At 40.8% G+C, this 14,743-nt stretch overlaps 1 protein-coding gene across 1 annotated transcript in view; it reads right to left on the bottom strand.

Moving 5' to 3' along the window:
• Positions 1 to 1,966: 1,966 nt before the first annotated feature.
• Positions 1,967 to 14,743, bottom strand: part of LOC110497748 (uncharacterized protein C14orf132-like) — a 45,357-nt gene continuing 32,580 nt past the window's right edge. The window contains exon 2 of the mRNA XM_021574079.3: positions 1,967 to 4,324. Within this exon, the coding sequence (XP_021429754.1) occupies positions 4,091 to 4,324 (234 nt within the window). The 3' untranslated portion in view covers positions 1,967 to 4,090. The remainder of the gene's footprint in view (positions 4,325 to 14,743) is intronic.

Below are 14,743 nucleotides of genomic sequence, written 5' to 3'. Positions count from 1 at the left end.
ACTCCCAGGAATACCAGTTCCATAAATTCCATCATTTATGTCCAAATTCCTACTTTTGTTAGGGCGTTTGGTAAACAAATCGAAACTCACGAGGCGCGGGCAGGTCCAGCGGAAATATCGGACGAAAATTCCAAAAAGTTATATTACTGGTCGTAGAAACAAATCAAACGATGTATAGAATCAATCTTTAGGATGTTTTTATCATAAATGTTCAATAATGTCCCATCTGGAGAATTCATGTCTGTAGAAAAGCAATGGAACGAGAGGTAACTTTCTCATGACAGCGTGTCACGAGACCGAGGCTGCTGGCAGACCTCTGATTCATTCCCCTCTCATTGAGCCCCCCTTCATAGTAGAAGCCTGAAACAACGTTCTAAAGACTGTTGACATCTAGTGGAAGCATTAGGAAGTGCAAGATGACCCATATCCCACTGTATATTCAATAGGGACTGAGTTGAAAACCTACAAACCTTAGATTTCCCACGTCCTGGTTGGATTTTTTCTCAGGTTTTTGCCAGCCATATGAGTTCTGTTGTACTCACAGACATCATTCAAACAGTTTTAGAAACTTCAGAGTGTTTTATATCCAATACGAATAATACTATGCATATATTAGCATCTGGGACTGAGTAGGAGGCAGTTTACTCTGGGCATGATTTTCATCCAAACGTGAAAATGCTGCCCCCTATCCATAAGAAGTTTTTGACTCAAGACATTTTAGATTTTCACTTTTGATTCATTTGTAATAATTTTGAAAAACATAATTCCAATTTGACATTATGAGGTATTGTGTGTAGGCCCATGACAAAAAAAATAAATTTAAGACATTTTAAATTCAGCCTGTAACACAACAAAATGTGGAAAAAGTCAAGGGTTGTGAATAATTTCTGAAGGCACTGTAGCTACCACATTTACCTTGTACCCCTGGACTTCGACTCGGTACTGGCACACCCTGTATATTACGATGTTCTTTTTAATAATTATTGCTTTTTGTTATTCCCTGTATATTTATTCCTTTATTTATTCCTTTTTCTTTTATTCCTCACAATTTCCATTTTTTTAAAGTATCTTTGTCTTTAACTCTATTGTTGGAAAAGGACCTGTAAGTAAACATTTCACTGTTAGTCTACCTACACCTGTTGTTTACAATGCATGTGACAAATAAAACGTGATTTGATTTGAGGAGCGGCTGAATCAATGACCCTCCAACTCAACTCAATCCTTTCTTCAGTCGGGAGTTGCACGTGTGTCAGGGCAGCAGCAACACTGGTAGTGGACTCTACAGGTGTAGGATGTTAATTTGATACAGTTTGCTGCAACAGGAAAATAACCCTGCAGCAATAGAACATGTGAATTATTATGTGGATTGTAATTAATGGACATTTTTTTGTAGGGGTTAATACTTTTTCCGGAAGGAAAAGTCAAGTCTGACATTTCAAAGTGGAAATTACAAACTTCAGAAGCCTTCTTAAATCTCAAAAGTAAAATGAGGCTTCTCCTGGTTTCAGTGAAGGAATGACATCGGCTCACATCCAGACAGAGATATGTACAACCTGTGCCTGTGTCAGAGTGAGTGATGGTACAATGCTTGTCTTGTATCAGCACATCATCCACTAGTAATCAATGCCAGTGCATATACAGTACCAGTCATATACAGTACCAGACACACCTTTCACAAACTTTTGACAGGTACTGTACCTTCAGTAGGAAGCAGTGCGAGGAGCTTGTCTCACAAACTGAAAAGGTCCATTTCTACTCATGTGATATATTGTGTTGTGCATAGGTTAAGTCTTATGGTGAGATTTCAGACTTTTCCCCCAAGTGCACATTTAGCTCAGAAAGTGTTACGTTTAACACTTTCACAATGTACACGTGTCCCACTGTACAGTTTAAAGTAAAACTTCTGATGCATTTCCCTGTTGGATTGAATGGGACATTTTTCACACAATAAGTATTTATGTAGACAAACACAGCAATCCTGAAACTTTAATGGAATACATTTTCATACAAAAAAGAATGTGTATTTGAATTACTACATTGCTACACACTTACACATTTGACCTCTTATTGGGGATTTAAATAATACAATTTGCTGGAAATTCTATTGTAATTGGTTAATGTAAGTAAGTACTTACTGTATGTTATACTGTAAATACCAATATGTACAGTGTATACATATACCAAGACATGAGAAACCCTCTACAACCTTCTAGATAGTCTTACTACAAATTATTATTTTATCAAGGTCACATAAGAAACGTCATTGAATACAAACAGCCCCTACTCTCTTTCTAGCTTATCGCTAGATGATGCCCTGTAACTTAAAGTCATATATCATATAATCGTAAAAATACGTCAAAAAGGTTGATGGAATCAATGTTGACTCTCTGCATCAACTCAAGACCGGGGGATGTATACACAAGAACATTTCTATTGACTTCAGCAATGCATGTGCAAAGCTATTCATAAATCATTATATAATGTGTCTGATATAATAACTCACTGGCGGCAGGTAGCCTAGCTGTTAGGAGTGTTGGGCCAGTTCAATTACCGAGCTGACTTGGTTAAAAATCTGTTGATGTGCCCTTGAGCAAGGCACTTAACCCTAATTGCTCCAGGGTTGCTGTCAATAATGTCTGATTTCTGGCTCTGCTCCACTCTGAGGGGAGTGGGATGTGCAAAAAACACATTTTCACTTTGCACTTGTACGTGTGGTGTAGGACAAATGTAAGCACCCACCTAATTATTGTAATGGTGAACTTGGACCAAATTGATTTATCACTGATACAATTGCAGCTGTTAGGGCAAGCCAGCCAACATTCAAGAACAACGGTCTCCTAGAGAGAAGACAAATTCCAATCAAAAAGGGAGCGGATCTTTCCTGTTTCAGCTCTTTTCAGCTGAACAGAACGCTTTGGGGCTGAGATTAAACATGTTTTTATCAATCCATCACATTTACCAACCTTGGCGGTTCTTTTCAGTTCCTTTCTAGACAGAAAGCAGTCAATAATTAAGCTCAATAATAAAGCTCATAGCACTGCCACTGTGACAGCCTTAAGAAATGATCACCCCTGACATCAATGTACATGGATTTGGAGAGAGAGTTGGGGACTTGAGAACACCCACTGTGGTGACACCAGGGGCCTCGCTAATGTCTTGAAAAGAGAACTGTTAATATTCTCAACTGGCCCTGGACCCTATGGCAGCAAAAAGCAAATTCACTGAACAGTTCTACATTTAAAGAGACCAGCTTGATAGAACACAGCTTATTTAGCTTATACAGCACATGAAGACTCCAAAGAGGGTAGCTAAATAACAATTAGGCTATGACAACCTAAAGCTGTACATTATTTCTGCTCATGTAAAGTGTGCTTATATCTTTCAGGTCTACCTTGGTCATATACTTTAATGTCTCTGTGAGAGGTTTGTTATAAAAAAGTGAAATGTCAATGATAGATGTTCTGTGGTGTAATAAATCATGTTTCAGATGCAGATTTAGCAGAGTAAATTAGATGGTGGAGTGATTTCCTTTATTGGACCATAAACTGGTGTGGCATTGCTATAGAAACTGAGAAGCGTTCTTTTGTCAGAACAGATAATGGACTGTAAGAACCTGAGCCCATGGCTAATGCAGAAGTATTCCCAGCATCACTTAAATGTTTTAAGATTCACGTCTCTGTTCATCCAAATAATTAAGCAGCACTCCTCGTAATTGCCTCTCATCTATCTGGGGGACATTTAAGATGGTCCGGTTCATCCCGTATCTTATCGCCCTCAGTACCACAATGCAACACAACAACATCCAGGAGTGTGATGTCTACTGAAAGTTAGGCGACTAAAGTTGAAAATACCATTCAGACTTCAGTTGAACGTGTGTGTACTGGTATATTGTTCCTATCCTGAAACATTGAATTTTTTTTATTGAAAGTGAATGTTGCTGAAGCTTCAACTAAAGAAACCCCCCACCACAGTCAGCGTTTGCATCCCGGAGCCCTTTTCATTATGTGATATTTATCCTTTGCCTTTTATCACGTTCCCCCATGGGGAAGCTCACTCATTTTTGGCTTGGTGGACAGGAAGGCAAGATGGATCAGAAGGTGAATGCGTAGACCACTCCCACCACCACAATGTTGCCGATAGTAGCGATGATGGCAATCCAGAGCCAGATGGCATCACTGGACGAGGACTGGTCGTCCTGCTGGGTCTGGGATGAGGTCGCCGCAGAGGCGGCGTGGACACTGGCTGAGGAATTGAAGAGCGAGTGGTCGGCACTGTAGTTGTCATTGGGTGAGGAGTCCATGAAGGCCCCCGTCATGACTGGGATCTGCAGGACAGGGAAGGATGGGAGGGAGGGAGAGGGAGAGAAAGAGAGAGAGAGAAAATATTAGATAAGATATGAATTGACAAAACCAAAAGGAGTTATTTTATTTAATATGCCGTGTAGATCTCTTTGCCAGTAGGTACAGAAGATTTGAACATTTTCTTTCCTGTGAGTGGGAGATGTTCATAGGTCCTGCATTAGCAAGTTAAAAGTTTAAATTAAATAGTGAACGTATCACGGCATCTTGTGGGAACAAGGTTTCTCACTTCTGGTGTGGATCCCCCCCCCCACACACAGGTGTGTTCCCACCCTTGGAACTAAGGCTTAATTCACATGAAATAAATATTTAACGAGTGGGAAGTGAGAGTGATTTATTGCTTGGGACAATTAGAAGCCTGCTGAGAAGGCGGCTGGACAGCAGAGCAGAAGAAGAGAGAGAGTGCATCCTCTCATATGTACTGTAGGAAGCTAAGAAGTGCCTGAAAACGAGAGAACACTTTCTTGCTGCGAACGCTAGCTCTCAAATTAGAAAACAGATTCCTCTCCTCCGAGGGCTGTCAAAAAAACAATGCTAAAAATACTTGAGGGATGTAGAGCACTCACACTATATACACCAAAACACTCTTACTCTTTCTGCTCGCTCTCTTTCACACACACACTAATACAGTGAGAGAGAAAAAAAAACACACAGAGCACACAGTCTCATTTGAGGTCGTTCCTCTCACTGAGATAAAACATTTTTTTATAGCATTCCGCTGCTTTCCAGCCATTGGCCCCTGGTGGTGAGTAATGACATGACATATCCAATTGGGCATGATGGGAGCAGATATCTATGTATGGGTACAGTAACCTGGGGTTCCCCTCACCTAGTGATCACTCAGCCAGAAGTAAGGTGTAGGGTTGACTGATGAATGGATGGATGGATGGATGAGGGGATTGCTGATCTAGAATGGTTTGATCGCATTAGAAGGGGTGTATGCTATGTATGGACACTCCACATGTACTGTAGCTAAAGGTTTTTTAGTAGTAGTAGGTTTAGCTGAATAGAGCCTATAGAGGAGTGACAAAGTCTACATTTAGACACATCTAACATAAACGCCCCTATATGACTCATTTCACCATAAAAACATCCACACCATAGCTTTGCATAACATGCAATAATTGTTAAGGTAGTAACTTTGGAAAAACATTAGTAATCTGGTATCACTTGTCTGAACCCCTTATTTCCCAGTGCACCGGCATGAGGTCAGCACAGCTAGCTGTAAGCATTATAAATCCACCTCATGGGTGGAATGTTATTTATATTTAATAATTAATAAACATTATTTCGAAAAACCCACAGAAAATCTGGTGTTTCCATGTCAAAAGGTTTTGTTATATTTCAGTCTTCTGTGATGTTTATAAAATGTAATATTGGGATGCAAACTCCAAATTGAATAGATTTCAACTTTATATCGGACATGGTACAGGTGTCTTATTTTTTTAAGCCCATAACAATGTGTGTGAGGTGTATACTTTGGTTTCAAAGTAGATTTGTTTAAGACTACCAAGAAACATTCTGTGTGACCCTGATTTAGCCCACTGCAGTAAAAGGTTAATGGAATGGAAAGAGAGAAACCCTGGTATGGGGCATCCCCAGGCCGCTTTGCACTTAAGCGGGCAATGAGGGCCATCTCCCATGCATCAATGTCAGGAAACCGATGCCAGTAAACCTGCATGGGTGAGTGGCTGCGTAATAGAGCCAGTCATCTGGTCACTGACCAGGGTAGGCTTAGATCTCGCGGATATGCTGGCTCAACAGCAACAGGCTATCTTAACATTGCGAGCAGTTTATTGGTGCTATATTGGATTAGATAGAACATGCAATGTTTGCACACTCTAAGAAATGCTGGGTTGTTTGGATGACCCAACTGCTGGGTTGCAAGCATTGGGTTACCTTGTTGGGTTGTTTTCTTTAAAAAGAGCAAGGTTGGGTTGTTGATGCTGGGTTATTGAGATATGAGCCAGCAGGTCAGATCAGAAGACTGGAGGCGTGGCTCAGTAGGGGCGTGGCTTTTAGATAGTTATTTTTGGCCACCAATGAAAGTGAATGTTATTCCGGTTCATCTGTTCTGTTTTATTTTTATCACATGTTAAGGTTTATCAACACTGACACTTTTGTAGCTTTATTGAGGCTTACTGTAGGTCCCGTGTGGCTCAGTTGCTAGAGCATGGTGCTTGCAATGTTAGGGTTGTGTGTTTGATTCCCATGGGGGACCAGTAGGAAAAAAAGTAGGGAAATGTTGGCACTCACTACTGTAAGTTTCTCTGGATAAGAGCATCTGCTAAATTATTAAAATGTGAAATGTTTACACAAGTGTATGAGTTCCTCAAGAACCTATGCATAAACCACTGTTGGGATAGTTACAATATGTAAATAACACTGGGTGAAAGGAGTCTATATCAGGGGATGTCTGTTAGGTGCCTCCTAAGAAGAGGTAGGTGCAGGAGTCAGGAACAGGAGAGCAATGAAGTCCCAGTAGCACAATCGTTTATTGAAAGTCCCAACACAACAACAACAACAGGTGGGGAAACACACTCAACGAAGTCGCCACACACAGGGAAATAACGTAACACTCGGAGGAGAAATCTCTACTCCTAATTACAGTCCAAACGGTACAACGACCGTGAGAAAACAAAACCCTGTGGCGCAAACAAGCACCCCTAACAGAGCAACAACAGCAAATAATCCCCCACAAAGAATTAGCAGACAGCGAAGGTTAATAAACCCACCGAAATTAACTAATAGGACACAGGTGTAAACAAAACAGACAGACACAAAAGAAAAATGGATCGGTGGCAGCTAGCTAGTAGACCGGCAACAACAACCGCCGAGCACCTCCCGAACAGGGAGAGGAGCCACCTCCGGTGGAAGTCGTGTCAATGTCTTTACATGACACATTTTTGATATTCTAGAGAATACAGACCATTTCCAATCCATTTTTTTTGATTTATGGATATGCACCATATCCTGATAAATTCTGAATCTAGATGTGTCCTTTAGACATATATGATATTGGGATTACTCCAAATATCACACGAAGACATATCCTATGGCCGAATATGGACTCATTCAATATTTTGAGATATGTGACATCGATTTTTCGCTCTTCGTGTTGACAAATTCTGACGGTATACATCACATATAACGCTGTAAATAAGGGGGATTTCTTATGCATTTCTGAGTTCTCAGCACATGCTCAATAATTTTACAAATATGAAATCCACATTTTTCTTTCATGCACAAATCATTTTTGGTATGGCCGGATATTGACTCATTAGATATCCTGGGATCTTATTTTCTCTATATGATGACAAATACTGACAGTAGGCCTATATAGTATATTTTCTCAGCACATGCAATGCATATGCTCTTGACTGAGGTCCATATGAGGATCTAGAAATGCATTTGATATGTTGATGCATGCTCAAAAATTATACAGTGCCTTCAGAAAGTATTCAGACCCCTTGACTTTTTCCACATATTGTTAGGTTACAGCCTTATTCTAAAATTGATTAAATAGTATGTTTTCCTTGTCAATATACACACAATACCCAATAATGACAAAGCAAAAACAGATTTTTTGAAATGTTTGCAAATTTATAAAAATAAAAAAAATGGAAGAATAAATTGACATACTGTAAGTATTCAGACGCTTTACTCAGTACTTTGTTGAAGCACCTTTGGCAACGATTACAGCCTTGAGGCTTCCTTGGTATGATGCTAGACCCTTGGCACACCTGTATTTGGGGAGTTTCTCCCATTCTTCTCTGCAGATCCTCAAGCTCTGTCAGGTTGGATGGGGAGTGTTGCTGCACAGCTATTTTCAGGTCTCTCCAAAGATGTTCGATCAGGTACAAGTCTGGACTCTGGCTGGGCCACTCAAGGACTTTCAGAGACTTGTCTCGAAGCCACTCCTGCGTTGTCTTGGCTGTGTGCTTAGGGTCGGTGTCCTGTTGGAAGGTGAACCATCGCCCCAGTCTGAGGTCCTGAGTGCTTTGGAGCAGATTTTCATCAAGGATCTCTCTGTACTTTGCTCCATTCATCTTTCCCTTGATCCTGACTAGTCTCCCAGTCCCTGCTTCTGAAAAACATCCACACAGCATGATGCTGCCACCACCTTGCTTCACTGTAGGGATGGTGCCAGGTTTCCTCCAGACGTGACGCTTTGCATTCAGGCCAAAGAGTTCAATCTTGGTTTCATCAGACCAGAGAATCTTGTTTCTCATGGTCTGAGAGTCTTTATATGCCTTTTAGCAAACTCCAAGCTGGCTGTCATGTGCTTTTTACTGAGGAGTGGCTTCGTCTGGCCACTCTACCATAAAGGCCAGATTGGTGCAGTGCTGCAGAGGTGGTTGTCCTTCTGGAAGGTTCTCCCATCTCCACAGAGGAACTCTAGAGCTCCGTCAGAGTGATCAACATGTTCTTGGTCACCTCCCTGACCAAGGCCCTTCTCCCCCGATTGCTCAGTGTGGCCAGGTGGCCGGCTTCAGGAAGATTCTTGGTGGTTCCAAACTTCTTCCATTTAAGAATAATGGAGGCCAGTGTGTTCTTGGGGACTTTCAATGCTGCTGAAATGTTTTAGTACCCATCCCCAGATCTCTGCCTCAACACAATCCAGTCTTGGAGCTCTACGGACAATTTATTCGACCTCATGGCTTGGTTTCTGCTCTGACATGTGCTGTCAACAGTGGGACCTTATATAGACAGGCCTGTCCAATCAATTGAATTTAACACAGGTGGACTCCCACACAAGTTGTAGAGCCATTTCAAGGATGATCAACGGAAACAGAATGCACCTGAGCTCAATTTCGAGTCTCATAGCTAAGGGTGTCAATACTTATGTAAATACGTACTGTCGAACAATTCACAACAATACACACAAATATAAGATTAAAATAATGGAATTAATAAATTAATAATGTTGGGGGGATTGACTAAATACAGTAGAATACAGTTTATATACATATGAAATCAGTAAAACAGTATGTAAAAAAAAAGCCGGCTACTGATGGCTATTTAACAGTCTGATGGCCTTGAGACAGAAGCTATTTTTCTGTCTCTCCATCCCGGCTTTGATGGAGCTATATTGACCTCGCCTTCTGGATGTTAGCAGGGTGAACAGGCTGTGACTCGTGTGGTTGATGTCCTTGATGATCTTTTTGGCCTTCCTGTGACATCGGGTGCTGTAGGTGTCCTGGAAGGAAGGCAGTGTGCCCCTGGTGATGGAAGACCACATCACCCACTGGAGTGCCCTGCGGTTGCGGGCGGTACAGCTGCTGTATCAGGCGTTGATATAACCCCACAGGATGCTCTCAATTGTGCATCTATAAAAGTTTGCGCCTTCTTCACTACACTGTCTGTGTGGGTGGACCATTTCAGAAAAGTACCAGTGTTCTGGCTTTGACCCCAAGTAAGAACAGGTCCACTGGTGAGACACTTATGCTGGCCTGCGTAGATGGAAGCAGAAAAGTCTGAGCCTTTTGGGTAAAACACTGGGGTAAATTTTGTATGGAAATGGGCCAAAGGTGTTTTTGTCTGGTCTTTGTATTTCAAATAAGCTCAAAGCACAGCTTCCCCCTCAAAAGCAATGTCTTACTTGAGTGGAGATTCAATTAAGGGGTTCAACCCCCCCCCCCCGCCACGCTAGCACAATATAATGCCAGCACAATATAAAAATGACGCAAGCACAATATAAAATTACTAGCTTGGCTGGTTTTGCGCATCGTTTTCCCCCCACACATCTTTTTGGTGTTCAAATTCTATTTTTCTGCCTGAACTGCCTTTTCCCCACGATTATTCAAAGCCTTTTAAGTAGACCTTAGGTCCTGTTAAAATAGCATGTCCTAACAGAGATAGATGGGGTATGTGACTGACAGTTAAAAAGACGTGTGGAAGAGACATGGCAATATGATCTAATGCCCTGCATGGCCCAATCAGAGAGGAGCAAACGCTCCGCTTCAGAGATGAAGCTGCACCTCTGTCAGCTGCCTGCGGTTGTCAGGAAAATACATTATTTGTTGTGAAGCGCATCCCGCCGGCAGAAGATGGATACAGAGCTCCCTGGCATTCAGTTTGCTGATATGGACATATAGTTTGCATGCATTCTGGAGTGGAAGTGCAGGATCTCAGCAGGTCCTTCCTACACACTAACAGCATGGTATAGTATAGATTTTCACTGGTGTGAAGTTAATTTTGTAGCAGTGGTTTTCAGACAGGAGTACAAACAAGGGTCAAGAGAAGGAACGATATTCTGGTCATTTTAACATGTGCAAACGCTTAGTAAATAAATGCCCTCAGTACGCACCTAAGTGTGTTTATTATGTACCCAAGTAGAGTATGTATGATCTGGAAATTACCAAACACTCTCTCTCACCAAATGGCTAGGTGAGTGTATCTTAATTGAAAATACTCATGTGAAAAATGCATGACTAACATCCACATATAGAAACATGGGAATACTGGGCTACATTGCAAGAAATGCCAAGTATGTGTGGGAGAAAAGCACATGTGTTTTGGTGTGTAAACAATAGTTTAAAAACCAAAACCATTAATGGATTGCAGTCTAAATCTATCTCATGATTAAGAACAAAACATGTAATCAGTTCTCAAACTGTGGATAGCTGCAATTTTTTAATTACTGTAACGAGACTGAGGAAGCTCATTGAAAGACTGAGAAAAAACACATTTGGATTTTTTCTTCAGAGCTCAGAATTTTAGAGGACTTTGACACTGTGAAGAGTTATATTTTTCTTATTGAAAGCCTAAAAATGACATCAACATCGTAAAAACACCAGCATTACGCAATGTGATGCTATACTTGCACTTGGCAGTATGACTTAGGCATGTACTGTATGTGGCCATTGTTATGGATGATTTATTCCACGGTATCCAGTGGCTTTATGAGAATATTATCGTAAACTCAACAACAATGTGTTACAGCACAGGAAAATAGTCAATCACAGCACTCAAACCAAAGGAACAAAGTGAGGAGAGAAGAAAGTTGTCTCTGACATCAACCAGCTCTACTGTTCTGTATCAAAATACAGAGCTATCGCTATCCATAACTTGCCAGCACATTTTTATACCCTGTCCAAACACCAACAAGGCTCCAGTGAGAGGCCGAGTCAGGGCTATTTCCATTGGAACAGTTTGGAAACAGAGAGACATTCTTTTAAATGTATGAGGCTCACTTAAAGAGAGTAAAATACCACAAGAAGAGATTTTATGAAGGACCTCCAGAAACAGATATTTCAGAATGCCCTGCTTATTACCCAATATAACCCAAAAGTCAAACAGTCAGCGTGTCAGACCTCTTCCTACAAAGATGCAGTATTAATCATAATAATGCTCAAGTATACTGCTGATGAAAATAGATCTTTGTTAAGGTTTTTTATACATTCATAACAATTCATATTTCTTCAGACAACTGAGAAAAGAATCCATTTAAAAAAAGCAAATACACACTTTCTCATCCACTGTCTTTCTGAGCCGTTCTCTCTAAATCCAGCATTTTGAAGAGATGGAGATTAAGGATGAAATTTTGACTCACAAACACTGTTTATACCTGTAAAAACGTAAACTCTCCTCGGGTGTCAGAAGTTTGAGTTTTCATTTGGTTTGCCTGTTGACTGAGTGTGTCGTGCAGCAGAGGGAGTCATGGACCAGAGCACCAGACACAGAGTAACACGCGTCAGGAGTTAGACACTAGAATGAGGAGAGCTGGTCAGATGGCTAGATGTCACACACACAAACACACTGTACACACATACCGCACACACACACACACACTGCACTCACAGTGAACAGTCAATCAAAGATGATCTTCTTTATGTGCTAAGTCAGGCATTGGCATTCCTCTCAGCTGACTAGAATGGAAAATCATGTGTACATTATGCACATTATAGAGCCTAGCCAAAGCTTATGGAACAAGAGAAAGATACAGTATAATACAGTTATTACATAGTAAAGTTTTAGAAAACCAGGTGCATGAAGCTGTATAAACATTATATATTAAGATACAAGATTGACTGTGAATATGATGCAGGTGGCTGGGCTGAAACACTGCTACACAGGTTCTATTGAGGTAAAAGATCTACTATGAAACGCTGCTGGGCCGCTGAGAGAAAGAAAATCGATAAGACTGAAGTTGTAAATCTAGATGGCAGTACAGAACCGTGGTGGACTGAGGTGAAATTCCATCTGGTCTGAGTCTAGTTTAACTAGTTCAAGTTTTATTGTCAGGGCGAAATGCTAAAATTGCATGTTCTAACCAACAGTGCAGTAATCAATATTAAAATAGTATAACTGATAATAAATGAAGAAAAATATATATATAATAATAATAATAATGATAATAATAATAATAATAATAAATATATATTCACACACACACACATACATACACACATATATATATATATATACACACACAGTGCATTCAGAAACTATTCAGACCGTTTGACTTGTTCTACATTTTGTTACATTACAGCCTTATTCTAAAATTGATTAAATTGATTTATCTCATCCATCTACACATAATACTCCATAATGACAAAGCAAAAACAGGTTTTTAGACATTTTTGCAAATGTATCTCAAATAAAAAACTTAAATATCACATTTACATAAGTATTCAGACCGTTTACTCAGTACTTTGTTGAAGCACCTTTGGCAGCAATTAAAGCATTGAGTCTTCTTCTGTATGACACTACAAGCTTGGCACACCTGTATTTGGAGAGTTACAGATCCTCTCAAGCTCTGTCAGTTTGGATAGGGAGCAAAGCTCAGCAGCTATTTTTAGGTCTCTCCAGAGATGTTAGATCGGGTACAAGTCCAGCTCTGGCTGCGCCACTCAAGGACATTCAGAGACTTGTCCTGAAGCCACTACTGTGTTGTCTTACCTATGTGCTTAGAGTTGTCGTCCTATTGGAAGGTGAACCTTCGCCCCAGTCTGAGGTCCTGAGCAGACGTGACGCTTGGCATTCAGGCCAAATAGTTTAATCTTGGTTTCATCAGACCAGAGAATCTTGTTTCTCATGGTCTGAAAGTCCTTTAGGTGCCTTTTGGCAAACTTCAAGCTGTCTGGCCACTACCATAAAAGCCTGATTGGTGGAGTGCTGCAGAGATGGTTGTCCTTCTGGAAGGTTCTCCCATCTCCACAGAGGAACTATTGAGCTCTGTCAGAGTGACCATCGGGTTCTTGGTCACCTCCCTGCGGCTCTGACTTAGAATACGTGGACAACTACAAATACTTAGGTGTCTGGTTAGACTGTAAACTCTCCTTCCAGACCCATATCAAACATCTCCAATCCAAAGTTAAATCTAGAATTGGCTTCCTATTTCGCAACAAAGCATCCTTCACTCATGCTGCCAAACATACCCTTGTAAAACTGACCATCCTACCAATCCTCGACTTTGGCGATGTAATTTACAAAATAGCCTCCAATACCCTACTCAACAAATTGGATGCAGTCTATCACAGTGCAATCCGTTTTGTCACCAAAGCCCCATATACTACCCACCATTGCGACCTGTACGCTCTCGTTGGCTGGCCCTCGCTTCATACTCGTCGCCAAACCCACTGGCTCCATGTCATCTACAAGACCCTGCTAGGTAAAGTCCCCCCTTATCTCAGCTCGCTGGTCACCATAGCATCTCCCACCTGTAGCACACGCTCCAGCAGGTATATCTCTCTAGTCACCCCAAAAACCAATTATTTCTTTGGCCGCCTCTCTTTCCAGTTCTCTGCTGCCAATGACTGGAACGAACTACAAAAATCTCTGAAACTGGAAACACTTATCTCCCTCACTAGCTTTAAGCACCAACTGTCAGAGCAGCTCACAGATTACTGCACCTGTACATAGCCCACCTATAATTTAGCCCTATCAACTACCTCTTTCCCAACTGTATTTAATTTATTTATTTATTTTGCTCCTTTGCACCCCATTATTTTTATTTCTACTTTGCACATTCTTCCATTGCAAAACTACCATTCCAGTGTTTTACTTGCTATATTGTATTTACCTTGCCACCAAGGCCTTTTTTGCCTTTACCTCCCTTCTCACCTCATTTGCTCACATTGTATATAGACTTGTTTATACTTTATTATTGACTGTATGTTTGTTTTACTCCATGTGTAACTCTGTGTTGTTGTATCTGTCGAACTGCTTTGCTTTATCTTGGCCAGGTCGCAATTGTAAATGAGAACTTGTTCTCAACTTGCCTACCTGGTTAAATAAAGGTAAAATAAAAATAAAAAATAAATAAATAAAATGCTGGTCTGACCAATCCAAATCCATGTTTCAAGATTGTTTTGATTACGTGGACTCGGATATGTTCTGGGTTGCATCTGAGAATAACCTTGACGCATACACGGACATGG

The sequence above is a fragment of the Oncorhynchus mykiss genome, chromosome 19 (assembly GCF_057628025.1).
Source record: "Oncorhynchus mykiss isolate SJ-2025 chromosome 19, ASM5762802v1, whole genome shotgun sequence".
NCBI lineage: Eukaryota > Metazoa > Chordata > Actinopteri > Salmoniformes > Salmonidae > Oncorhynchus > Oncorhynchus mykiss.
The sequence above is the reverse complement of the archived record's forward strand: the minus strand, read 5'-3'. Positions and strand labels throughout refer to the sequence as shown.